The sequence below is a fragment of the Phyllosticta citribraziliensis genome (assembly GCF_038025025.1).
Source record: "Phyllosticta citribraziliensis strain CPC 17464 chromosome Unknown J3D65scaffold_18, whole genome shotgun sequence".
Classification (NCBI taxonomy): Eukaryota; Fungi; Ascomycota; class Dothideomycetes; order Botryosphaeriales; family Phyllostictaceae; genus Phyllosticta; species Phyllosticta citribraziliensis.
In genome coordinates, this window is record NW_027117355.1 from 24134 (window position 1) to 48560 (window position 24427).

Below are 24427 nucleotides of genomic sequence, written 5' to 3' on the forward strand. Positions count from 1 at the left end.
ATCTCCTCCTAATCTCCATTTCCATCCCCATTCCCCCGCCGCCGTCTCCCTTCCATTTCTCTTGCGAAAATGCCGCTCCCACTCCGCGCAGCGGAGCCTGGAGGGCTGACGGGGGCAATCAGGTCGGGCTCCTCCACATCAACCGTAACAACCGTCTTCGCAATGATGAGCCGCTGGCTATCCCCGCTCGCCAGACTGATGCCGTCGAGTTCTGACACCGAGACGGCTCCCGCCTCGTCGCGTGCCGCGTACGTCGTGTGCTGGCAGAAATCTGGTCGAAGTTCGAGCGCGGCGAATCCTGTCCCTCCTCCTCCACTGCCGGCGTTGCCGCTGCTGATTCTGCTACTCTCCCGCTCTTGCTGCGTCCCTGGGATGATGGGCCCAATGCCCAGGCCCAGCCCAAGCGTCCGCCGCTGCACACTCGCCACAGACTGGCTGCGGCTCGGGCGCCCGCTGTGTGGCGGCGAGCGCGCAGCAACCGAAAGAGACGATCCGTTGCGCCCATGGCGATTGCTATGACGGTCGCGGGCGCGCGGCGATGTCGTTGCGCTCCTCAAAACCGTCAGAGGCACGGCTTCGCTGCGGCTCTTCCTGTCTTCTCTCCCGCCGACGACGCTACCGCCCACGCCGCAGAGTCGCACTTCATCGGAGTCGATTTCGTTTTCGCTGTCGTAGCCGCTTCCCCGCGGCCGCTGGGAGTGTGAATAGAACTCCGGACCCATGCCGTCGCTCCCACCCAGACGGCCGCACTCGGGCCCCAGGGCGCCAACGCGCGAGCGCCGCTTCGTGCGGCTCAGGCTGCTCTCGGCGTGACTTCGATCTCCGTGCGAGGTCGTGTGCGAAGGAAGCGTTGTCGAGGGGCTGCTATCGTCTTCGAAGGGCCGCAGAAAGGGGCCTAGACAGCAGATGGTACTCGTCATAACGGCGAAGTCGAGCTGGAATTGCGAGCACACAAGAGCCGAGGCGACTTCGAGCTCGGGGGTTGGTGACGTGCCGAGTCTGTGGATGTAGTACATGCGTGCGCATGCGGTTGCGATGAGACTTTGAGGGATCAGCTACTGTTTGTGATAGAGAGGCCTGGGCGTATTGGACGTGCGATCTTCCGGCTTTGGAGGATTCATGGGCCGGAGAAATATTGAATGTGTGATCCTTCGGCTTAGACGTATTCATGGACTTACGGAAGGCGAACGCTGAAAACCGAGATAATGATCATTTTCGTCCGTCGAGGCATCTGGAGACCGATCACCATTGACACGGCAATGAGAAACAGTATCGTCTCTGTAGTGATGTCGAGGCTAGTAATTATGTCCCAGCGCCAACTCTTGCATCTGCGTCAACAAGTGCATCGCCTTAAGCAGCAGTTGATGCACTTACAATGTTCTGTGGACATTCCGCTCCTTTGGTCCAATATTCTTTTGGGTCGCAAAAAATGGCGAGCAGGATCAGAGACACGATAAGCCACAAGACGATTAATGCGAGGGTGCAGTAGATTGCTATGGCGCGTTTGCGATGGACTGTCAGGCGGAGGTACAGGAAAACGACTACGGATTTGGAGAGGAAAAGCGTGATGAGGTAGAGGACCTGCTGCGAGTAGTTTGCCTGGAACCGGGTCAGCCATGACACGCTAGACTTCAATATTCAGAGGAGACCTCCACATGTGCGGAGCTCCACGATATGCACAGGCCTTGCGGCGTAGGTGGAGACCTCTGGATAGGCAAGGAAAGCAAACTTACAGTGCCCAGACGCTCAAAGTTTGCATCGTCAACTCCCAGCATCCCTGTGCCATCGTGGATCATGACGAATACTGCCGCGCCCTGGCAGCAGCAACATAGCTGTGCCCGAGGTCAGTGTGCAAGCCAGCGCAGCTGAGCTGAGAGGTTTGCATGGATCAAGACCTACCGTAGCGAGGGCGAGAATGGTGTCGTCGCGCCTCCAATCCTTTGTCCGCGACCGCAGGTACACCCTGATAAAGAGACAGGTAACCACAAAGCTCAGCGTCACACTTGCCACGACCACCAAGACGCCTCTATGATCAGTGGCGGTGATCTTGAACGGCGGAGGTAGGACTGTCACATGTTGGACCTCCATGACCATGCGCAGAGACGAAGTGATGGGTGCCGGCTTCTCGACGAACGACTAGTGTGTTCGCAGCATTGTAGGGGGAGTGGTGAGAGATCTCCAGAAGATGAGGAGGTAAGCAACGGAGCCTCCTTGTGCGAGCGCAGCAGCGTCAACGTCGCTTCATGCACACATCAAGGGTTGGTGTCTCTGCACGGTCTTAGCATCGCGTGCGCATGGCAAAAGGGAAACGAAGAAGGATGTAAACCGGGCAGCCCGTGGAAATTGAAAGGTCATAGCTTGGGTCAAGGAAGGCTGAAAAGCCATCAGGCAGGCACTTTGTATGGTTCGCAGATCTTCTGAGTCAGGCTGAGGAAGAGCGGGCCACGAGGTGGTACATGAATGGAATATGGCGGCATCTTGCCGAGAGACCGTACCTATAGAACTGAGTAAGGCCCGAGATGTCTGATAATGCTCCTTGATCAGACGTGACGACGGGCTGCAGGGTGGCGCAAATTGCAGACGGGCAAAGGAAAAAGGTGCAAGAAAACGCGTTGCGGTCTACGCGGCGGGGCGGCGCCGTAAAAAAAGAGCAAAACGAGCGACGGATAAGAAAAGCCATGACTCTGCAAGGAGATGCTTGTCTGAGGACTCTGCGCGTCTCCTTGGCCAGGAGGTACGGAATATAGCGTAAGCGTTCACAGCAGGAGAGTCGGCGTACGCTCCGTGGGAGAGCACGAGGTATCGAATTCGAGGCGCAGGGCGGTGCAGAGTCGGCCCACTTCGAGCGGTGCAGGGTACGCTTCTTGAATCGAAAGATTTCCCATCACGATCAGGACGAGTCAAGAAGCAGGCGTGTGATGAAGAGTCCGGTCAAGCGCAGTAAACGATCAGCGGCTTTCGCCGGCGGAGCGTGGCAGCACGGCAGTCTGACGCAGCAAATAGCTCTCCGACGGTGATACTGCCGACATGTGCTACGGCGCCGTCAGAGGATGATGAAGACGGTGGTGGTGAACAAAGGTCTTGGGTGTCTGGTGAAGTTGGGTGTTGGTTATTTGTGGAGCACCGTACTGTAGGGAGGAGGAGATGTGGAGGCGGACGAAGCCTCCCGGTGCGGAGCACAGCCAATTTCTGCGGCGGCCGAGGCTCAACCGGCCGACGTCTGCAGCAACCCGGTCTCTCAACTTCGACTCTCTGCAACCCGAGTGGCCCTCTCGCCCTCAGTCCCATCATCTTCGGCTTGCCGCTCTCTGTTTGGAACGCTCCTCCTGCTGCCACCAGGGAACATGAATCGCCCGGGATCCACCCGCCGGGTCGCTCCTCCGGCCACGCCCTATGGAATTCACAAACATGACCAGGGCGCTGGTAGGAATCCCAGCACGGATGCGCAGCGGTGCGGCACGACAGCGAGACCTTGCGCCTGACTCCCGTACAAATGTCTTGCGACGCTTGCACCCCCATGTCCACGCTCGCAGGCCAGTCGCTCTGTGCCCATAGCTGCTGATCTGGCGGCGAGCTGCATGCCAGGAAGCAAACCGCATTCTCGTGTCCGATGATCCGTCTCTTCCACGACTCCTTCCAAAGTAATATTGCCAAAGCCCGTTGGTTCTGTCCCTTCTCTCATTCCGATCTTCCTGCGCTATTCGTGGCGCTGATCCCCTGCTCTCGTGTGGTTCTGCGCGAGCCCGGAAGCCGTCACCATGGGAGATCGCACCCAACAAGCCGGCGTGAAAGAGCATGGAACCGTGTCAGTCACGAATGGCGGCCCAGCAAGAGAAGATTCTTTGGATCTGGGCGAGGACGGCGGCCATGTCGACGCCTACCACCAGTACCAGGGGTACACACGACACGACCGGGCCGACATGTCGCGCATGGGCAAAATTCAAGAGCTCAAGGTACCAACTCAAGCTCCTGTCGCCAAAGTCAAAGCTTATAAGCTTCTTTAGAGAAACTATCGTCCCCTTTCAGCTCTGGCCTTTACCGTCATTCTCCAAGGCACGTGGGAGGTGCTCCTGACGTATGTTTCGAACTGTCCCCAACAAACTAACGTACTGATGGAATCAGAGCAACAACCCAGGGCCTTGAGAATGGCGGAAGGGCTGGCCTGATTTGGTCCTATCTGTGGACCTTTGCCGGATTCAGCACCGTCATGGCCTCGTTGGCCGAGATGGCCTCGATGGCGCCAACGTCCGGAGGCCAGTACCACTGGGTTTCGGAGTTTGCTCCCATGAAGTACCAGAGCTTCTTGAGCTACTTTTCGGGTAAGCATTCCATCTTCCGAGGCATGGTAGCAAATCGCTTTTCCTCTTGTCGCCCACCTTCCAAGAGCTTGAACGCTTCCTGTACGCATCCATCTCCCAAAAGCGCTCAAATGCTCCCTGTACACATTCATTTCCTACAAGCGCTCGAATGCTTCCTGTACGCATCCATTCAGTGATACAAAAGTTTCCTATTCGCTTCTGCTTCTCGTGTTACACTACTATTTCATCGAAGTATCATTTTTTGTGATGTTTACTAATTGAAACAGGATGGATGTCGACCTTGTCGTGGCAAGCCGGGACAGCCTCCGGACCTTTCCTCGTCGGCACGTTGATCCAATCGTGTGCGGTTGTGGCATACCCAGACTACGCGCCGACCAACTGGCAAGGGACCCTCATGGTCATGGCCGTGACTTGCTTCGTCTGGCTTCTCAACGTCTACGGCTCCTCGTCCATGCCGTTTATGCAGAACGTCATGCTCCTAATCCACATTCTTGGCTTTGTGACACTCATGATTGTCATGTGGGCGTTATCGCCGCGGCTCACGGCCAAAGATACGTTTACTCTATTCACTAACGGCGGAGGCTGGAGCTCCATGGGACTGAGTCTGATGGTTGGCCAAGTCTCGGCCATATACGCTTGCATCTGTAAGTACGCAGCATGACGCCGTCAGGGGGATTGCTGACATTCGCAGGCTCTGATGCCGCGGCTCACATGTCGGAGGAGATCAAGGACGCTGCCACTACTGTTCCCCGAGCAATGGTGGGATCCTACATTTTGGTTCGTCCCTCCCGTCGTACCCAATATATTTGCTTGCTGACCTGTAGTAGAACGGCGCAATCGGCTTCATATTCCTGGTCTCCTACATGTTCATGATAACCGACATTGACGCCGCCCTGAACGACTCAACCGGATACCCGCACATCTGGGTGTTCAAGCAAGCAGTATACAGCGGCGGGGTGATCGGGCTCAACGTGATCCCCACGGTGCTCATCTTCGCGGGCACCGTATCCTACAACCTCTCAACATCGCGGCAAACGTGGTCCTTCGCGCGCGACCGCGGGCTGCCATTCAGCGACTGGCTCGCGCGCGTTGACCCCAAGCTCGAAGTGCCGACCAACGCGGTGACGGCGACGTGCCTGTTCACGGTGCTGCTCTCGCTCATCAACATCGGGTCCGACACGGCCTTCAACGCCATCATCTCGCTGAACCTGTGCTCGCTGATGATCACGTACGTCGTCAGCATCGGGTGTGTGCTGTGGCGGCGGCTGCGGCACCCGGACACGCTGCCGCCGGCGCGCTGGAGCCTGGGCCGCTGGGGCGTGCCCGTCAACATCGCCGGCACCTTGTACGCGCTCCACGCCTTCTTCTGGTGCTTCTGGCCCGACTCGACGCCCACCGACGTCGACAACTTCAACTGGGCGTCGGTCATGTTCGTCGGCGTCGGCGTCCTGAGCACCATCGACTACTGGACGCGCGGGCGGAGGGAGTATTCGGGCCCCGTCGTCTTGACCGAGGGGTGGAAATCGCGGGTCGAGTAGGCAGGGACCCTACCGAGCAAGTGAGCAGTGGGCGCGGTGCTACGATCAAAAACGACCTCGACAGCCTCTTCCGTTTTGTTTCCTTTGTTCCGTTTCATCGCGACGTCCTGAGGCATGTAAATAGGCGAAACTTGCTTGTTGTTGCCATGACACAAAGCAACTCTTCAGCCAGAGAGGCAGCTTGAGGCAGGGCCGGTGGCATCGATGGAGAGGGAGCTGAAAAAGTGGCTGGCTTTCACGTCGTCTTTATTTATTGATATGGACTGCTGATGTTGCTATGTCGCATTTTGCCCAAGACAGAGCGCAGTCCACAAAAGCCAAGCAAAGCTGTCAAAAGGAATGATGGGTTCCTGACATGGTAGATGAAGCTAGATAGGAAGCCTTGATTCAGTGTTTTGGATGGAGTCAGGGAGCAGACATGCAGTGCCACGGCTGCTCATAGGGAGCATTCGTTCAGCCACCACCGCGAATGAACAGATGGAGCCATTTTTCTCGACACACACTGTGGTAGGGCATGGCAAATCCCCGTCCAATCTACAATGCTATTCACAAGACTGAGGCCGGGCTCTTCTCACATCTTACTACTCCGCTCTCCCCTCTTGCGCTCCTCCTCCTCCTCCTTCCTCTTCTCCCCCAGCGCCCGGTTGCCCTTCGAGCTGCCCTCCAGGCCCGCCAAAAGATCCTCGCTCAAGCCCTCCGTACTGGGAATAACCATGTCAAATGTGTCCCTGACGACCGTGTACTGGTAGTACCCGCAGCGCGCAATGGGCAGCGTCTTGCGCACGTCGAGGATGCCGTCCGTCAGGACCTCGTCCTTGATGTGCACGGCGACGACGCGGCCGATGACGACGTGGGCCGTGGCCATGGGCGGGTTGGCCGGCAGGCGCAGCGTCGAGTGGTACACGCACTCGAACTTGACCGGCGAGTCGGCAACCATGGGGACGCGCGGGGCATCCAAGACGACGCTGTCTTTCTTTTGCAAGCCGGCGCGCGCGAACTCGTCGACGCCTGGCGGCACCTGCTCGGCGGAGGCGTTGACGGCGTAGCGCAGCGGGTACGTGGCCAGGTTCCAGACGAAGCGGCCGGTGGTCTCGGCGTTGGTCACTGTGTCCTTGCGCTTCGCCGACGGCGTTTGGTTGGCGCTGAACATGACGTACGGCGGGTCGAAGGTGAGGTTGGTGAACTGTGAGTATGGCGCCAGGTTGTGCGCGCCGGTTGGCGAGATGGTGCTGATCCAGCCGATGGGCCGCGGGATGACGCAGGCCTGGGAACTTTCGTGTCAGCGGGGCTGCGGCTTCTGCTGGTGAATGAGTGAGTGACCGACCTTGAAGGGGTCGTGGGGGAGCCCATGGTCAGTCTTGCCGGGCTCGTAGAGAACCATGGTGTCCGGATATCAAGCAAGGATCAAGGCGGCGGGATCAGGGTAGACGGATGTGGTCAACTTCGCGAATGTCCAGGCGGAAGGATGGCGGTACCGTCGGTGGGTGTAAGATCCAGGCCATGGCAAGGGAACGGCGTGCGGATTAAATGTCGTCGGTGAGAGGCAACCTAAGCAGAGTGGAGCTGCAGCGATGGCGGACGGCTGGAGGTGCCGAAGCACAGGCCGACGGTGTGGGTTTGGAGGCGGGGTGGACGGCAGGGTTGGTCTGGTTGCTTCCTTGCTGTTGATCTTGTTCCATCCTGATCATCACCACCATCTCACTCTCTCTCCATCTTCCAACAATTCGTATTGGCAGCGGTTGGTGCCTGAATCGAACGTCATGGTGGCATCAACTTCGGAGCTCCCCCCCGAAACGCTTCTGATTCTGGTCACCGGCGCCAGCAACGGCCTCGGGCTAGCCTTCTTCCAGCACTTCTCCCACGACCCGGCCGTCGCCGTCGTCGGCATCGACAAGCTGCCCTTGGCCGCCGAGCAACGCGCGCGCGTCGGCCCGTCGGCCCACTTCGCGCAGGTCGACATCACGGCGGCACCGTCGCAGCTGGAGCAATGGGCACGCGAGTGGATGAGCACGTCGACGCCGATGCCGATGCCGAGGCCGATACCGTTGGTCGTCCACTCGGCGGGCGTGCGAGGCCTGGTGCCCGCCGTGTCGAGCGCGCAGCCGCACGACGTCGCAGCGGCCGAGACGCTCGAAGTCATGGACGGCGCGAAGATGCTGCGGACGTTTGAGATCAACGCGGTGGGCACGTTGCAGCTCGTCCGCGCCGTGCTGCCCAACTTGCGCGCTGCTGCCGAGATGCAGTTGCGGCCAAAGGTCGTCGTTATGTCGTCGCGCATGGGCAGCATCTCGGCCAACGTGGGGGGTGGGTCGTATGCCTATAGAGCGAGCAAGGCGGCGCTCAACGCTGTCGTCAAGAGCCTCAGCATTGATGTCCCCGAGGTCTGCTTCGCCAGCGTCCATCCGGGCCGCGTCGAGACGGCCTTGGTCAAGACCCGTGAAGAGGGCGCCATGACCTGCGAGGAGAGTCTCCGGACAATGTTGCCAGTGATCCAGCGGCTGGGGGAAGGGACCCTCCAAAGTGGCTGCTTCATCGACAGATTCGGCGAAGTAATTGGCTGGTGAAGAACCTCACTCGTCGGAACCGGAATGCTCCCTTGTCGCCAGCTCCACATCTCACTCATCCGAACGCTCCCCTGTCGTCGTCTCCTTGTAGAATTTCAATTTGCATTGTTCTGCTACTGTAGCCAATCTGAAGAGCAGAAATGCGCAAAAAGCAAGATTAGAACCTATGAACGAGTGTAGAGTGATCATCGAGGCGATCATCGAAGGCACCAAATCCAAAAAAAAACGATCGCAAAAAAATCAAAAAAAGTCACTTCTCCACACGTAAACTGGACTGCCATCTCCCAAGCACCCATCGCACCCACCCACCCCCTTTACGTTGAGAAAGCACACGCGTTTCCGCATTCGATGAACGTTTTTGCCCAAGTCTGTCTGCTGCTGCAGTCTTCAAAAAATCTCGCCTGGTGGATTGCAGTGGCCAACGGTTTTGGCCCTCGGTGTCGTCATGATGCAGAAGCAGAGGCCGTCGCGGCTTGCATCACGAAGTTTCAGACAGACTCGATGGTGGCTGGAGCCCGTTCAAGACCATAGATGACGGCCCATACGATGATGCACGCAAACAGCACCCTGGAAGACTGAACTAGTGTCTGCCTTCTCGATCCCGTCGGATGAAGTTGCTACCCTTTGCGCAGAGTTGCCAAGGACCCAGAGATGATAGAAGAGAGAAGAACCGCGAGCGCTGTCATTGTCTTCAGCGCTCCCTGTCTTGTTCCTTACGCGGGTTCCCAGAGCTTGCGTCTTCCGCCCCGGAGCGAGCGGGTGACTGGCGGCGGCCTCGTGAACGAATCGGGGTCGATGGGACCGGCTGGCTCTGCATTCTTCGCTGGAGCAGGGGCAGGGTTGCGAGGCGCACGCGGGTTGGCGGCAGCTGCATTGGCGAAGCCAGAACGACCACCACGGTTTCCCCCGCGGCCACCTCGTCCACGGGGCGCGTTTTGCGGGGCGGGATTGGGTGCCGGAGGAGCGACGTGCTGGGTGCGGCTGAATTCGTTTGGATCGAAAATGGGCTGGCTAGCAGACTTGGGCCGGGAAGGCAGCTCTCTCTTGAAGACGACTTCATCTTCTTCGTCCGAGTTTTCTCCATCAGGGACAGCTTCCTCCTGAGTCTCACTGACTGGCTCTTGGACCTCCTTGGCCTCCCTCTTGAGATACGCTTGACGGTTCCTAAAGTCGCGCTCCTCTCTTCCAATGATGTCACGCATTTGCTCCAAGCGCTTTGCGCGCACGCTGAATCGCTGCGCAATCGCCTGCTTCTTTGGGTCGTTTGTGAGCAAGATGAAAGACTCGGGTCCAATGTCTGGGTTTTGCTCGTGGTGGATCCTCCAGATGACGTGATTGTAGAATGGCTGCAGGTGTTGGGGCACAAACGACTTGGATTTCTGCTCCCTCTTGGATCTGCCGTTGCGCGCATTGCCGTTGGAGGTTCTGTGGCCGTTCGTGGCCGGGGCGTTTTCCGGCTTCAAAGGAGTGGCGTTCATCAGGTCGGGGCTGGTGGACGAGTAGGTCGAGCGAGGCGATTCAGAGGCTTTGGACTCGACTTCAACGGAGCTCTCAGAGGCCTTGTCGGTGCTGCTCTGGGAGTGGAACGAGTTTTGAAGCTCGTCGGCAGTGTGGTCTGCCTCGTCGGTGGATTCAGTCATTGAGAGCAGAGTCTCGGGGAGCAAAAAGCTTTCGACCTCGGGCCATGTTTTGTATACTTCATCGCCACCCTGGAGCTGGACTAGGCCGGCGGCCTGAACTTCGTTGATGGAGGTGACGTCGTCGAGCCACTGGAGGGCTTCGGTGGCATCTTGGGCGGTCTTTCCGCCTGCGCGCCTCATGCGATCCATTTGCTCGAGGGCTGCCGAGTTTGTGAGTTGAGATTGCGCCAGAGTCATGGCACACCCGGCGGGGGACACGTACTGTACAGCGGGACAAAAACGCGCATGGCGCCATTGTTGATCCACTTGCGGATTCCATCGCGGGTGCTCTTCTTGACGCCGGCGAGGAAGGCAGAGTCATCGACAATGCAGTTGAATATCTTGCGGACGGGTGTGTCGGTTTTGTGAGGGCGGCCGTGGCCGTGGCCGTGGCCGTGGCGTGGCTGAGCCTGAGGCTGGGCCTGAGGCCGGGGCGGCGCACCGGCGCGCATGGTGAGGAGAGGGGATTGTGATCGCTCTGAGACCGAGTTAGCATGGCAAAGGTCGACGGCCAGCTGGGGGGAGGCGGCGTGTACTGTGCGAGGGTGGGTTGGTGTTGCTCGGTGCGTCAGGTCGGGTGAGAGAGCATAGCCGTGGGCGATGCTGCAAGGGCCTTCAAGGCAAAGTGGATCGGCTCATGGAGAGGCCGGCGGTCAAAGCGAGCGCATTATAGCATGGACGTTGGGGATGCAGTGTTGGGTCGCGGGCGATGGTTCGCATGGGCATGTCGGGGCGGGTGTGCCGTGGTCAGAGTGGCAGAGGGACAGACATGGACGGGCGGCGGAGTGGAGGTTGGATCGATGATTTAAGACGGCCAGGTGTGAGTGCGCCGGCAGCCACAAGCGGGGACCGGATCTCCTCCTACAGTACTAGGTACTACTCCCACGACACCCCATATTCCTTATAGCTACACTGCCTGCTGACCTTGTCGCCTCCCAACCCCTTCATCTCGCCCCTCGATCTCCACGACTATCTCTCAACCTCTCCCTGTCCTCTTGCAGCACCAAGGTCCGGCATCCATCCCTTTGGCCGCTCGCGCCCGCGAATCATGAGCCCGTACAGCGCGTTCTCGACCTTTTCCACGCACGTCCGCATCACGCCCATCTTCTTGTCCACGTCGTCCGAAAACTTCCGGTCTGCAATGTCCAGGCCCTCCAGCAGCGTGCGGAGGTCGCGCATGTCGTCTAGCACGTTGCGCTGCGGCGTGGTTGCTGCCGGGCTGTCGACGTCCATGTCGCCCTCTTCCGCGCGAGCCTGACGCCGCGCCTGTCCTCCCGGCAGCGCGCCGCTGGTCGCCATGGCTGTGATTGAAAAGCGCATCAACTCTCCAATCATGTCAAACACTCCCAGAATGTAGTCCTCGGGCGTCAGCATGATAGGTCCGCCCTCGCTGCCGAGCTCCGCCAGCCGTCTGCTCGACTCTTCGTATGATATCAAGGTCTGCGTCTCGAGGTAGTGTTGGAAGCTCAGTGACTCCATGAATTCTTGGTGACCTCCGGTGATGTTGCGCGCATAGCGGTAGGCATTCAGACCTTGGAGGTCTTTGGAGATTGCGGCATAGGTTTTGGTGATGGTGTCCCAGTAGGGCGCATTGGCTTTTGTGACGTTGGGGGGGACCGGTTGGCCAAGTTTGCGTACTCTACATAGCTGTCAGTCTGACGCCAGGTGAGAGTTCAGGGTGGCGGTGTTGTACCTCTGTAGAGAAAAGATGCTGTGCAAGGTTAGCAAGACGTCGGCGCAAAGCAGCAGTGCCGCTCACATCTTTTTGCTGGCAGCGGTAATGTCGCGCGACGCCTTGATGGTGCGCTCCCGTCTGTCGTGATGGTCGTCGAGCTCGGCGCGGAAAAGCTCAAACATGGGCAGGAAGGGGGACGATTGCTGCTTGGTGGAGTCGTCCATGGCTTGGGTGAAGGTGCGTTTCTGGCCCATGGACGAGAGGACGAGAGGAGGAGGATGTTTAAAAAGCGACGGGTGGTGGTTGTGGTGGGTGCAGTTGGTTTCCTTCTGGTGCTTGCGCTGCGCGATTGACGCAAACCATCCATCTCCCTGCTGCAGCGGCAGCTTTTGCCGGCGATCCCTCGGCACCACCTGCCCTTCCCAGACCCTGCATCGCCCGTTCTGTCCGACAACCTTGACCGACCCCATCGACAACTCTCCATCCACCTCTCGTGCCATTGGCATCGCCATGTCTCAACTGATGGCCCAGCCCCGGCTGGTCTTCTCTGCCGCCATCATCCTGCGAGCTGCGCTTCTGGTTTACGGCCTCTTCCAGGATGCCTACTCCCCCATGAAGTACACCGACATTGACTACTTTGTCTTCACCGATGCAACTCGTTTCGTCGCCCAGGGAAGCTCGCCTTACCGGAGAGACACGTACCGATACACGCCGTTGTTGGCCTGGCTCATTTATCCAACCACCTGGCCGCAGTTCTTCTCTTTCGGCAAGGCCCTGTTTGCCCTGGGCGACATCATCGCCGGCTATCTCATTTTCGAGACGCTCCGATCAACCTCCAACATGTCTACTGAAAGAGCGCTCAAGTTTGCAAGCATCTGGCTCCTGAACCCAATGGTGGCCCAGATCAGCACCAGGGGCAGTTCAGAAGGTTTGCTTGGCGTCATTGTCACCGCTTTGCTATGGGCCGTCACGCAGAAACGAATCGTTCTTGCTGGCTTGCTCCTCGGTTTTGCAGTCCATTTCAAAATCTATCCGTTCATCTATGCTGCTTCCATTGTTTGGTGGCTCGACCAGGACAATGTCGCCCCTGGTGCACCGACCAAGAAGAACTCGTCTGTATGCCAAAGAGTAGCAGCCTTCTTCAACGGCGCTCGCCTGACCCTCGCCCTTGTGAGCCTGGTGACATTTCTGGCCTTGAACGCTGTCATGTACTCGACGTATGTATTTCTTATCGCCTTTTCAGACTCTTCTGACCAGATTGCAGCTACGGGTGGCCATTTCTTGAGCACACTTACTTCTACCATCTCATCAGACTTGATCATCGTCACAACTTCTCCCCGTACAACATCCTACTGTACTTGAACTCGTCTCCAGTCGGAAGCTCCACGCTCAAGCTCGAATCCTTTGCTTTTGTTCCCCAAATTTTATTCAGCACCATTGCGATACCCATGGCTTTGGCCAAAAAAGACCTTGCTTCGACCATGCTCGCTCAAACCTTTGCGTTTGTGACGTTCAACAAAGTCTGCACAAGCCAAGTCCGTTCATCCTTTTCCTTGAATTGATCGACCACTGATGTCCGTCTAGTACTTCCTGTGGTACCTTGTGTTTCTGCCGTTCTATCTTCCTCGCTCTTCGCTGCTAAAGAAGCCGAGAAAGGGCATAGCGGCGCTCTTGCTTTGGATTCTTGGCCAAGTAAGCGCAAAATACCCCAGCAGTGACCGAGTACTGACTCGAAACAGGCGCTCTGGCTTCAACAAGGCTACGAACTGGAGTTTCTCGGTCGTTCAACCTTTGCCCGCGGACTATGGTCCTCCAGCGTCGTCTTTTTCCTCATCAATGCTTGGATCCTCGGTGTCATCATTTCTGATGTTGGGAATGCCAGGCCCGATCAAATCTTTGCTCCGGTGAAGAAGACCATGTAATCAATCTGAAGTATCTTTCCCATTCCACGACTTTTTCACGCCCTGGACTCGTTTCCGCTTTCGTGCGACAAATTCTGGAGAAGCCGTGAACGGGTCCTATATTGGGTCAGCGAGAGTCAAGTCCAGGTAACGAGGCTCGGCCGCAAAAGTCGTGGCACAGACAACCCTGAGGTCTTGTGACTTGATGCTCGGGTGCTCGAATGCTCCTTATGGCCGCATTTCATCGACATTGGAATGCTCCTAAGAGAAACGTGGTGTTCTCAGTCACTTCGAGACGGAAGTGTCCATGGAGTTCATGCCGCAGAATTGGGGCCGCCAACTTTACCTCCTTGGTGAGTGTCTTCCTTCCGCTCTTCGGACCTTGAGCTGATGTTTGTATAAGCTTTGATCCCGGTCCCGCATCTCGGTCTTTATGCCAACTCGAGGGCTCGGGTCCGAAATTCATAAGTCCGAGCACGCCAGCTGCTTAAGCCCGCTGCGACCATCGTGCATAAACACCGACTCTAGGCAGCAGAAACACCAGAAGATGCGTTGACGCTATTCAATTTGGGTTTGGTGACTCCTGCTCGACGTCTCTGACATCAGAAGGACGATGCAATCGCCGAGGGCGAAGAGGACAGGCAGCTGGATTCATGTCCGAGTTTTGGGATATACAAGGGAGCTTCGAGCTCGAGAATTTCATTAACAGCTTCATCCACAGTCAATCAAATCCTCCTTTGAACACTCTTCGCTGCAAAGCAAAACGTCGACATGTCTCCAAAGCGCACCCAATTCGGCCCCGGCGAAGGCCTCGACCCAACCTGGATCAACGTCGACGCCTACACATTCGGCCACCTACACCCAGACAGCCGTCCCAACAGCGCAGCGCTGGAGCAGACGCTCAAGCAATCGCACCGGGAAGGGCTCCCACCGATCCACTCGTCGCGGCCGCTGGGCAAATTTCTGGCGCTGCAGTGCCGCATCGGCGGCGTCAAGCACGCGCTCGACGTGGGCACGCTCGGCGGCTACAGCGCCATCTGGATGGCGACGGAGAACCCGGGCCTGCGCGTCACCAGCCTCGAGTTCAGCCCCAAGCACGCGGCCGTGGCGCGCCGGAACATCGAAGCGGCGGGCGTCGCGGACCGCGTCGATGTGCGCGTCGGGCCCGCCGTCGACACGCTGCCGGCCATCGAGCGTGAGATTGACGAGGGAAAGCTTGACAAGGTCGGCTTCACGTTCATCGACGCCGACAAGCTCAACAACTACACGTACGCCGACTGGGCGGTGCGCCTGGGGTACCCGGGGGCCAGCATCGTCGTCGACAACGTGGTGCACCACGGCGAAGTGCTGGACGAGGAGTTGGCGCGCGGGTGGGAGCACGTTGGCGGCGCGAGGGACGTCATTGAGAGGATTGGCAAGGATGACCGCGTTGAGGCGGTTGTGTTGCAGGTTGTTGGGGAGAGGAGCTACGACGGGTTCTTGATGGCCGTGGTCAAATGAGGGACTGGGATCCATGGATGAGGTCGTTGGGGTTTGTCATGGGGACCACGGGGACCACGGCACAATTTGTATGGAAAGCCGAGGTATGAACGCTCCTTGGACGCTCCTTATGGGATAAAGATCAAAATCAAGTTTATTCTTGTGGTCATGAAGGCTATCGATGAGAGTGACGATACGTACAGTCCTAGGGCTCTAGAACCAACGCTCGAATGCTCCCGGTACTATACTCTCATCAATGCTGCGATACCCCTGAGTACTCTGACGTGAAGAACCGACCAACGACGACTACGACTTATGCAGCAGGCGCTGCAGGGCGGCAGTGTGAAGCCTCCCGGACAGTCGTCCAAACACGAGGCGCATTGCAGACACTGCCGGCAAGACGAGCAGCGGAACCTGCAGCGACAAGCCGCGCAATTCACACACTTCCAAGTCGTCAGGGCGTTTGTGAACAGCGACAACCACACTGTCTCATTCAGCTGGACGCCCGCCTGTGGCGCGTTGAGGATGTCTTCAGGCAGGGTCAAAATCGACGACATCACGCGGCCGGTGCGGTCCTCCCTCCATGTTCGCCGCGCCCTCTGCACCCACGGATCGTAGCAGTTGTGCAGCCGCTGCAGGCACTGGCGGACTGGGATGTGGAGGATGGCACTGACGAAGAACATGACGCAAAAGTCTTGATACGTTCGGATCTGCCCGATGGTAATTATCCAGGCAGGCAGGGGGCCGGAGCTGCCCGTCAACGAAAGGCCCAGGGGCCCAAGCGCGTGCGCGTGAGCTGCCAACCGCGTAATCGCCATCGAGACGCCGTATAACAAGGCGAAGGTGCGGTTGCGGCAGCGGGCGCACTGGCCTTGCGGGACGACGATGCGCCAGCAGTATCGCAGGAATTGGCCGGTGAAGCGGATGTTGATGGCGGTGGTGTATCCGGTGGCCACAATGACGAACCAAGGGAGGGTGATGTGGATGAAGACGAGGAGCTTCGCCGTCATGCGGACGGCGAACCAGACGATGCGGAAGGGCAGGCACAGCATGGTCTCGATAGCGGCGAGCCTCTGTCGCCGCCGGTTGAGCAGCCGTTGGGAGCGTTCGCGCGTCGTTTCGTGGTGCGTCAGTTTGCGGATCCCTTTCAGAATCATGTATCCGACGGCGAGGGACCTGGCGACGGGGAGTCAGTGTTTTTGCAGATGATGACGATGCCTTGAGAGCTCACTTACAGCACGAACACCTGGATGGCAACCAAACAGTCCACATGAGATTTGAACTGCCTGTAGTAAACAGTGTCGCGGAAGACAGTGCCATTCATCATGACAGGAGTTGTGGGCGTCTCAATCACCGGCGGAGGGTCGATGGTCAGCCTCTTAGGGGGCTGCGGCACAGGCTCTGGGAAGGTTGTTTTCGCCATTTGCTGCTCGTAAAGGGCGTTCTGGTAGTCAAAATCGACATTTTTCTTTACAAACAGGCGTGCCGTATCCAATACCGAAGGAGGTTCGATGAGTGGATCCGTTACGCGCCGGTATGTGACGGGCGGCGTGGGTTTTGGGGGTGGTGGCGCGGGCCTCGCGGCTCCCTGCGCGGGACTCTCGAATGCGACCATTGTCGTCTTTATGGCTGCGGGTCGACATTTTTGTGGTGGCATTTTTGTGGTCGATGGAATAGGGGAAGGTTTTAATGTTTGCACAAAGGTTTGACAATGGCGTTTTGGGGATGAAGATGGAATGGGAAAATTGGAGAAAGACGAGGCTTAAAAGCATTTCGGCGGCAGGTATGCTGCCCTTTTCAGTCAAAACTGTAATGAGCTAATTTACCGTGCCAGATATCCATTGTTGGTGTTGAAGTGATGAGCGAACCTCTTCAGTCAAAACCGTGATGGGCTAGTTTATCGTGCCAGAAACTGGTCGTTGTTGGGGAAGTCGCGTGCAGACTCCTTCAGTCAAAACTTTGATGGTAGGATTAGTATCCGACGGGAACAGAATGCTCCTCCTCTTCATGGTTGCAACTAAAATTCGAAAATCTCGATGGTTACCTAGAATTGAGCTATTTGCAGAGCTTTTTGCACATGGCGCCTCATTTGACGAAATTCGGAGAACTGGGCGAGGCCTCCATCTTCTGCTCACCCGTTTCCCACGTCAGGAGGAACGGCCTATAAGTAGACGTTGAATCGGAGTTCTTCGCGCATCCTCTACACTTGGTCAAAGTTGATTACCAAATGTACTTTTTTGCTTCTTTATTTCTCCTCCTTTTTTTTTGGATCCTAGACCTTAGTCTGTTTCAAATACTTGTGATTCAGATCCTATTAATGTAGAATCAATCCTTTGTGTCTAACCGATTCTCGTATGTGATATGACATCTAAGGTAGTGTCAGTTTGTCTCCAAAACGAGGGGCTGGCGTGTTGTTGGGAGTTGAGGACCCCAAGCGGCACAGTATTACAGCACGGAAACAAGAGAAAAAGAAATGGAGGATTGGATATTGTCTCACCGAGAAGAAAGCAAGGAAAGACCAAGAGTGGTCTCTAACCTTCTTATCCTCCTTCTCATTTTCCTCTCTGCTCCCATGATTTCTGGCGTTCAACACCATGGCCCATGATGCGCCGCCTTTTCTGATGCGCTGTCATTCGTGAACTAGAGCCCCCCACAACCTGTGGACGACCTTGTGCAAGGCTATTGCGCCACCTTCCGCTGAGTCAGACCCCCCTTCGACTCCGCCCGATTGTAGACGGCCTTCAGGCTACAATCTCCTCCGCCAAGCATGATCATTGCCAGTTGGTTGATGGGGCTGCTAGGTTGGCAAGTCAAAGAGTCGCGCAAAGGGCCTCAGGTGACGCTGAAAGTGGAGGCGCTGGTGAGTGGGCGCATTCGGAGGGCGAATCGGGCGTGATCTTGGGCGTGGATGGATCGCTGGGTTGGAGATTTGGAAGGGCGCACATGAGGAATGAAGTGACATGGAAGGAGAGGTGTTGGTGGGCAAAGTTGACGGGGGGTGGTGAATGTCGGTCGAGGGCGAGTCCGGCGTAATGTTGGACGCGAACGAACTGCTTAGTTGGAGAGCCACAAACATTTCGCAGAGCAAAGGAAGGTAGCACAGTGGGTGTCGAAATAAACGAGGCTCTTTGCTTCTGGCTGTGGCAATGAGTGACTGCTCCCTTGGCGCAGCTGTAGTGGTGAATAAATGCTCCTAAGGCGTAACCATGGCAGCGAATGAATGCTTCCTAAGTGCGCTCGTGCTGGAAGAGTCTCTCATGCCTCTCTACACATACTATGGCAGGAATTCCGATCTGGTCGTGTCGCGTGCCGCTGTCAGCACCCGTGATAGGCAGAATGTATAGCTGACGGGGTGAAGGTCGAAATGAGACCTGAGCAAGGTCAAAACAGCAGAAATTCTAGTATCAGAATGCTGTTTATCCAGATGATGACCATATGAAGTCCAGAGCTCGTGGTACAGAACGTGGTAGGCTGGTGGTTTGCTGGGTCTCCAGCTACTTACATACTGAGCTACCCAGTGCGTCGCCTACTTAGCATGTCTTGCAGACACGTCGTCCAGCATGTCTAGATTACGCCGAGTAATGTCGACGCGAGTTTATTTCGTTCGTTATCGCCGGAACGGCGGACAACTTGCTCGGCTCCTTCAGAAAATTTGAAATTAGTACATGCCCCCAGGACGGAGTCTCGATTCTAGCCGTCAAGGTTCCCGTCTTGGTCGGATTGAGCAGCCATCCTGGGACAGATCTTTGAGCGGGGAGTAGTGTACCCGACTGCAGCGCCTCGACCTCCTGACAACAAACGATATCCGTCTTTTCACATTCGCAATTTCTCCCGGCCCATCAAAACCATGTATCGAGCAGAGCAGGACGACTGCGGAGGGTGCCTGCTGGGCCCATCATGGTGGCTGAATGGGGCTTTTGCGTAAAAGATCAAGGTTCGATTGGGGCAGCGGTGACTGACTCCTTGCTCCGTCCCGGATACGGCAAGACCCGAACAAACGAAGAAAGAAAGAAAAGAAAAAAAGAGACAGGGAGCAAGCAGGCCCGAGACGGAGGTCAAGGAGGACTCGTACCTCGTACACTGGTGCTGTCGGTCAGGTGTGTGTGCACTGGGGACCTTTCGACGTGAGAAAGCCACTGCCGCACCGCGGCCAGCCAGGGAGGGAGCGTTCTCACCTAATTACCTACTGTACCAGCTCTGCGGTACAGTCAGTACAACCACATGACCACTGCCGCGCTCAAAGACAGTGCGTGGTTCCACCCACGCCCTCATCTCTCTCGCCCCGTTCCCCAAAGAGCGGTTTGCAACCGTTTCCAAACCTACCCGATGCAGGCATATGGAACGCCTTGATGCGCCACGAGCGCAGCGCAGTGCGGGACGCCCGTCGATCCATCTGCGCAATCGACCAAAGCTCCGAAGGGGAACAGAGGAACAAAAGAAAGGTGCACAGTGTTTGAACTAGCCGGAGACAGCCAAGAGCGAGGTCCAATAGGAGACGGAGAAATACCTACCTGTGCTTGCTGTGTCGTATACGTATACACAGCGCTGCTGCAGACGGGGGGAGAGTCCATCACAGACGGCAACTTCCTCTACCCCTCAACTTGCCCCACCACCATCGCTATATGCCGTGACGGTTCCATCATCACCCCGTCCTCTCATGTTTTCGCGCTGCAAAAGCAACGCCGAACACTCCACGCTCTGCCGACGACACGAATCACCAACGCCGCCCTCCATCTCCCGCCGCCGCACCATCGCCTCGTCGTCGTCGTCGCCGTTCATCTCCATCAGACCCACCGGAGTCTCCCATCTCGACCTTGGGATCGCATCGGCCATCATCATCGCGTCGTCCATGGGATCGAAGGGCTGGCAGAAGCAGACGCGCATCAGCCATCCCAGATTGGCTCCCCACGTCGATTGCTTCTCGAAGCCGTCGCCATCGCCGCTGCTGCCCTTTTTGCAGGAGATGCGGTGGAGACTATGACGCTTCGTGTCGACGACACCGTGCTTGACTCGTCGCTGTGCCGCTCCAGGCGGTGCGAGCTCGTACTGGGATGGAAAAGAAGAACGCCTGGCCGGTGCGCCCTCCATATTCCGCACGTGCGGACTGTTTGCAGTGGGCAGAGGACTCTGTACGGACGGCCTGCTCAGGACACCTTCACCGCTTCCACCCGAAGCGGTCCGATTGCGACTGCGCTGCTCGCGGCAGCGGCAGGCGTGTACAGGGCGTGCCATCGTGCTGGAGATTGACCCCAGAGAAGAGATGGACACAGGACGCGGCAGGGGTCGCTGGCGGCTCGAAATCCCATTTGAAACGGCGATTGGAATGAGAGCGGGGAGCGCAGCGGAGCGGATAACGTGCGTGGCCCGAGTCTCCACTGGACATGGTTTTTCTGCACGTGGGTTCAAGGGTCGAAGTGGCACAGCACGCGGGAGATTTGAGGGGGTTGCTGGGGGTGGTGTAGATCGGGGAAACAGGGAACATCTAGGGGTATTTGGAAGAACTGACAATGCTTCTTGGGAATTGGTTTCGCCAGTTACGGGCTCCGATGGACATTCCGCGGCATCGGTGGAGCTGCCAGCGGCTCTGCGAGTGGGACGAGGTGGAGGAGATGGAAAGAAACCGGGAGGCGGATCTGAGCTACTGAAAGCTCCGGGCCTGGGTCTGTTGGTCACAGTGGGACTGGCTGAGACGATGCGGTGGCCCTCGCTGCAACAAGCTTCGAAGGATCCCAGACCGTCATCTTCCAATTGGCAGCCTGGAAGGTCGACGACGGTGCGACCAGAGTTGGTTGCGACGTTGGCAGTTGAATGCAAGTGACTGGACATGTCGGTAGAGCACCCGCTTACCATGCATGAGACACGGTCGTATGGTGAGTCTGGTACTCTTGGGTCGAGATCCCGTCTGGAATGCGGCGGAGAGGTGAACAAGGGCTCAGGTATGAGCGAGTGGATACAGGGACGCCGGCCCGATCCGGATGACCCTTGCGATGTAAGTTCCCTTGGAGTGGAGGTCTGTCTGGAGGCCTGAAGGCTTGGTAGTGCGACGTCTGGCTGAGGAGACGGAGGGGGTGCGAGTGGCTGCCCGCCATGCCGATGCTGCACGCGATCCTTCTGCGTGCCCTGCTGCTGTGCCTGCGCCTCTCCGCTGCTCGGCTGCCTGTCCGTCTGTGGATCACGAGGTGGACTTGTCTCAAAGCTCGTCTCAGCAGGGTAGCCAACGCCGGTTGCACTACCCCTTGGTGCCCCAGCAAGTCCGGTGCTGCCATGGCCGCTGCGTGGCGGGGCCCAGTAGGCTCTCCCAGCTCGGTGAGGATGGTTCGTGCGGCCTCGTCGTCCATGGCGGTCTAGCTGCGTTCCATAATCATCTACTTTGGTCGCAAGTCGCTAGTTAGCTCACAATCAAGCCAAGATTGTGCTCACTCGAGCTGAGCGGGCAATGGACCAACCTCGGGGTCCGCGAAAGAAGTCTCGAAGAGCGTTTCCCACGCTCCTGGCACGAGAGACCCTTTGCCTAGGCGCGTCTGAATTTCTGGACAAAGTAGGCAGATCACCCGGCCAGCGGGGCACGCCACATGGCGTGGAGGTGCGCTTGAGCGGAGCATGGATCGGAGAGACTGGCCTAGTAGGGTCATTGACGTCATTGACGCACTCTGAAGCTGGCGTATCCTTTGAGTGCGAGGGTATTTGCGCGTCAATGATTTGGTGGAGTTCTCGAAGGGTTGCTTCATCCACAGTCATGGACACAAGCCGGCGGTTGGGCGGCCCCTGCAACGCCATTTTATCCGAGACATTTGCCTGGTCGGTCCGCTTGGGCACGCTCGCCCTCGACGTTGCCAGGAGGGATTTCTTGGAGCGCAGCGTGGCGAGCGACTTCTGCTCAATGATCGTCGTCAACGGTGTAGCATGTGGTCTGTTGACAAATCGGACCGCAATCCCCGGAGGATCTTTAGGCTCTTTTAGTACAGGTCGTATTCGCACGAGCTCAACATGCGGCTCCAACGTACTTGGAGTGCCAGAGCGCGGTCGCTGCTCGTCAGCCCAGCTCCTGGATTGCGACTTGCTTCTTCCCTTGGCCCTCTTCCGGGCTGGCTGGCCGCCATGGTCGAATCCCAGGATAGCGTTCCTTGCGTCGCAAATTGAACTGTTCTCACTAGGAGTTTCTTCTGATGAGTCTAGGTGCGGGAATAAGTGTCTCTTGGAGGGCGTAACGGCTGTCGAATCAGCAGGTGCGAGAGGTGCCGACGCTTCCAGAGCGTTGCTGCGGTCTGATAACGGTTGTACGAGTACGACTGAGGAAAATGCTGCCATGATGATGTTCGGGGTGAAACTGATTCAGGCGTGCAAAGAAGCGGAAAAAGAAACGTCAAAGTTTCTAAACGAAGTTTCGGGCGTTGCCAGTTGTCTTGTCAGGAAGCGCGCCTGCCCTCCCACGGGCTGCTGCGCGGATGCATGGCGCCTGCCATGACACCTCGCTGAGGAAACATTCTTCGACGCGTAGGCGTTGTAGCAGGCGGGCAGCGACAGCAAGGCGGGTAGCGCGATCCAAGGCAAAACGTCCACCAAGCAATTGCTTTGTGTTGCGGCAGCGCCGCTGGTCCGGAGACAGGAGGTTCGTGACAATGCGGTGGAATATGCCGTCTTCTCCACAATTGGAGTCTGTTCCCAGGCGCGATAGCAACTGCGAAGCAGAAAAACAAAAGGCAGGCCGCGGACGTCTCAAGGATTGAGGCCAGGACCGGCGCAAGGACTCGACACGGAAAACAGGACCGTCGTCGAAGCCCGTCACATCACACCAGGACTGAGGTCGAAAGCTCGTGGTTCGACTCGTTGGTGTGCGGCAGTGGACGCCAGTCGTATGACTGCCAGAGCCATGAGCTGAAAGACACGGGACAGGTTTGAAGCAAAAATTCAAGGTGAAGCTACCGATGACGAAGACCCAGGACGTTGCCGGTGGGGATCTCTGGGATCGGCGGCGATGCACGCGGCGACGGTCCGAGCGAGCGCATCCGCCCGCAGCTTGCATGTGGCAGGGCGCCGGCTTCCCCGGCGGCATGCTTCCCATTGCTTCGGGTCTACAGCCCAAGAGCATCAACACCGGCATGAGCTCCAGCAGTATTCGCAGCAAGTGCCTGCAGTCAGGGGAGGAAAGAAAATGACGGACGTCGTCGGCAGAATACCTGCTATACCGACAGCCAGGCACAATTACCGCCGGAACCCCTGACCCGATCCCCGTTGCAGCTGCATTCTAGAGACCCACGAGACTTTTCGTGAGGAGCCTGCTGCGACTTTTGGTAGATTCTTTTTGGCATTTCGACTTCGTTTGCACGATAACCAGTCCGAAGTACCGACTCCGACTATTGTGGGGGCGAAACGAGCAGATCTGTTTGATGGTTGCACGGCAGCGACTTGTAACAGACGGTGGCCGGACCCAAGCAGCCGGTGCTCGTTGCTGGATTTGTGCCTCTCAAGTTGGACTGGACCCAAACGTGGCTGTGTTGGTGTCAGAAGCCTGGTGACCACACTCGTCGTCTACAACCTCCTCTGTAGCAACCGGTCAATGCCGGCCTGATTGGCCACGGGCGGTCGTCGACGTGTGTGCTGGTGAGGGGAGCGGCTCCTCGCAGCTAGGTGATTCAGGAGCCATCAAGTGCGCGGTGGGCGAGGCAAGCCGCTCCCAACCACCCCCGGATTGTGTGCTCCGGGCGGCTGATGGTGGATATTACCCCACGCACCCTCAAACAGCCCATGGACCGGCCGTAGGTCGTATACATCCTGCCTTTCGAGAAGCTCAAGGAGAAAGGGTTCGACATCTGGCCATCAACGTAATCATGCCGCGTGTACCCGCCGCTGCTATCGACAATCCTTGACGTAGTGGGAAACGGTAGGGGCCTTTGCTGAACCGTCTCGTGGAAGCCACGGACAGATTCTCAGCGTATTACGTCTATTGGGGAGTGCGCTGTTCTCATTTGGTCCAGTGCTGTGGAGTCGGGTCCAGATTCTCATCGAACACCCCGGCTGTGGACAGATGAAATATGCTTAATGAGGGTAAGACGCTGTCAGCGCCATGTGTCAGCGGGTGAAACACACAGCTGCTCGAACCGTTGTTTGCGAGCCAACGCCCGCGGCCCGCGCCTCTGGTTGAATATTGACCCAATTCCTTCTGAGCAAGACTGCCGACAGATCTTAGGGCACAGGCGGTGCTTTTAATTCAATTGCCAAGGGAAAAACGGCCAACCGCGGCTCGTTCTGGACGATTGGTGCTGCGTCTGGTT

General features: G+C 57.5%; 10 protein-coding genes across 10 annotated transcripts; 4 read left to right on the top strand and 6 right to left on the bottom strand.

Moving 5' to 3' along the window:
- Positions 1-8: 8 nt before the first annotated feature.
- J3D65DRAFT_672704 (uncharacterized protein) lies at positions 9-2088 on the bottom strand (the record flags this gene model as incomplete). Its single annotated transcript, XM_066803510.1, has 5 exons — positions 9-1041; positions 1179-1321; positions 1375-1599; positions 1734-1814; positions 1900-2088. 5 exons carry the CDS (start codon positions 2086-2088, stop codon positions 9-11), a joined length of 1671 nt encoding a protein of 556 aa, XP_066649745.1.
- Positions 2089-3639: 1551 nt separating this feature from the next.
- Positions 3640-6114, top strand: J3D65DRAFT_179917 (amino acid permease 2). Its single transcript, XM_066794332.1, has 6 exons — positions 3640-3953; positions 4005-4075; positions 4123-4319; positions 4586-4963; positions 5011-5096; positions 5147-6114. Exons 1-6 carry the CDS (start codon positions 3759-3761, stop codon positions 5855-5857), a joined length of 1638 nt encoding a protein of 545 aa, XP_066649746.1. The 5' UTR covers positions 3640-3758; the 3' UTR covers positions 5858-6114.
- Positions 6115-6421: 307 nt separating this feature from the next.
- On the bottom strand, positions 6422-7333 carry J3D65DRAFT_179824 (uncharacterized protein). The gene is made up of 2 exons (XM_066794331.1): positions 7182-7333; positions 6422-7121 (listed from the first exon to the last, which is right to left on the bottom strand). Exons 1-2 carry the CDS (start codon positions 7236-7238, stop codon positions 6429-6431), a joined length of 750 nt encoding a protein of 249 aa, XP_066649747.1. The 5' UTR covers positions 7239-7333; the 3' UTR covers positions 6422-6428.
- Positions 7334-7545: 212 nt separating this feature from the next.
- J3D65DRAFT_643086 (uncharacterized protein) lies at positions 7546-8694 on the top strand. Its single transcript, XM_066802057.1, has one exon. It carries the CDS (start codon positions 7618-7620, stop codon positions 8419-8421), a length of 804 nt encoding a protein of 267 aa, XP_066649748.1. The 5' UTR covers positions 7546-7617; the 3' UTR covers positions 8422-8694.
- Positions 8695-9134: 440 nt separating this feature from the next.
- On the bottom strand, positions 9135-10552 carry J3D65DRAFT_562726 (uncharacterized protein; the record flags this gene model as incomplete). The annotated part of the gene is made up of 2 exons (XM_066797581.1): positions 9135-10261; positions 10324-10552. 2 exons carry the CDS (start codon positions 10550-10552, stop codon positions 9135-9137), a joined length of 1356 nt encoding a protein of 451 aa, XP_066649749.1.
- Positions 10553-11069: 517 nt separating this feature from the next.
- Positions 11070-11999, bottom strand: J3D65DRAFT_562680 (Translin; the record flags this gene model as incomplete). The annotated part of the gene is made up of 3 exons (XM_066797579.1): positions 11070-11739; positions 11794-11811; positions 11860-11999. 3 exons carry the CDS (start codon positions 11997-11999, stop codon positions 11070-11072), a joined length of 828 nt encoding a protein of 275 aa, XP_066649750.1.
- Positions 12000-12285: 286 nt separating this feature from the next.
- J3D65DRAFT_562684 (PIG-M-domain-containing protein) lies at positions 12286-13697 on the top strand (the record flags this gene model as incomplete). The annotated part of the gene is made up of 4 exons (XM_066797580.1): positions 12286-12992; positions 13040-13310; positions 13360-13467; positions 13515-13697. 4 exons carry the CDS (start codon positions 12286-12288, stop codon positions 13695-13697), a joined length of 1269 nt encoding a protein of 422 aa, XP_066649751.1.
- A 597-nt stretch (positions 13698-14294) lies between these two features.
- J3D65DRAFT_180636 (O-methyltransferase-like protein family 3) lies at positions 14295-15286 on the top strand. Its single transcript, XM_066794334.1, has one exon. It carries the CDS (start codon positions 14448-14450, stop codon positions 15174-15176), a length of 729 nt encoding a protein of 242 aa, XP_066649752.1. The 5' UTR covers positions 14295-14447; the 3' UTR covers positions 15177-15286.
- Positions 15253-16743, bottom strand: J3D65DRAFT_643096 (uncharacterized protein). Its single transcript, XM_066802058.1, has 2 exons — positions 16391-16743; positions 15253-16331 (listed from the first exon to the last, which is right to left on the bottom strand). Exons 1-2 carry the CDS (start codon positions 16576-16578, stop codon positions 15398-15400), a joined length of 1122 nt encoding a protein of 373 aa, XP_066649753.1. The 5' UTR covers positions 16579-16743; the 3' UTR covers positions 15253-15397.
- Positions 16744-19425: 2682 nt separating this feature from the next.
- On the bottom strand, positions 19426-20586 carry J3D65DRAFT_643108 (uncharacterized protein). The gene has a single exon (XM_066802059.1). It carries the CDS (start codon positions 20385-20387, stop codon positions 19752-19754), a length of 636 nt encoding a protein of 211 aa, XP_066649754.1. The 5' UTR covers positions 20388-20586; the 3' UTR covers positions 19426-19751.
- Between the last annotated feature and the right edge of the window lie 3841 nt (positions 20587-24427).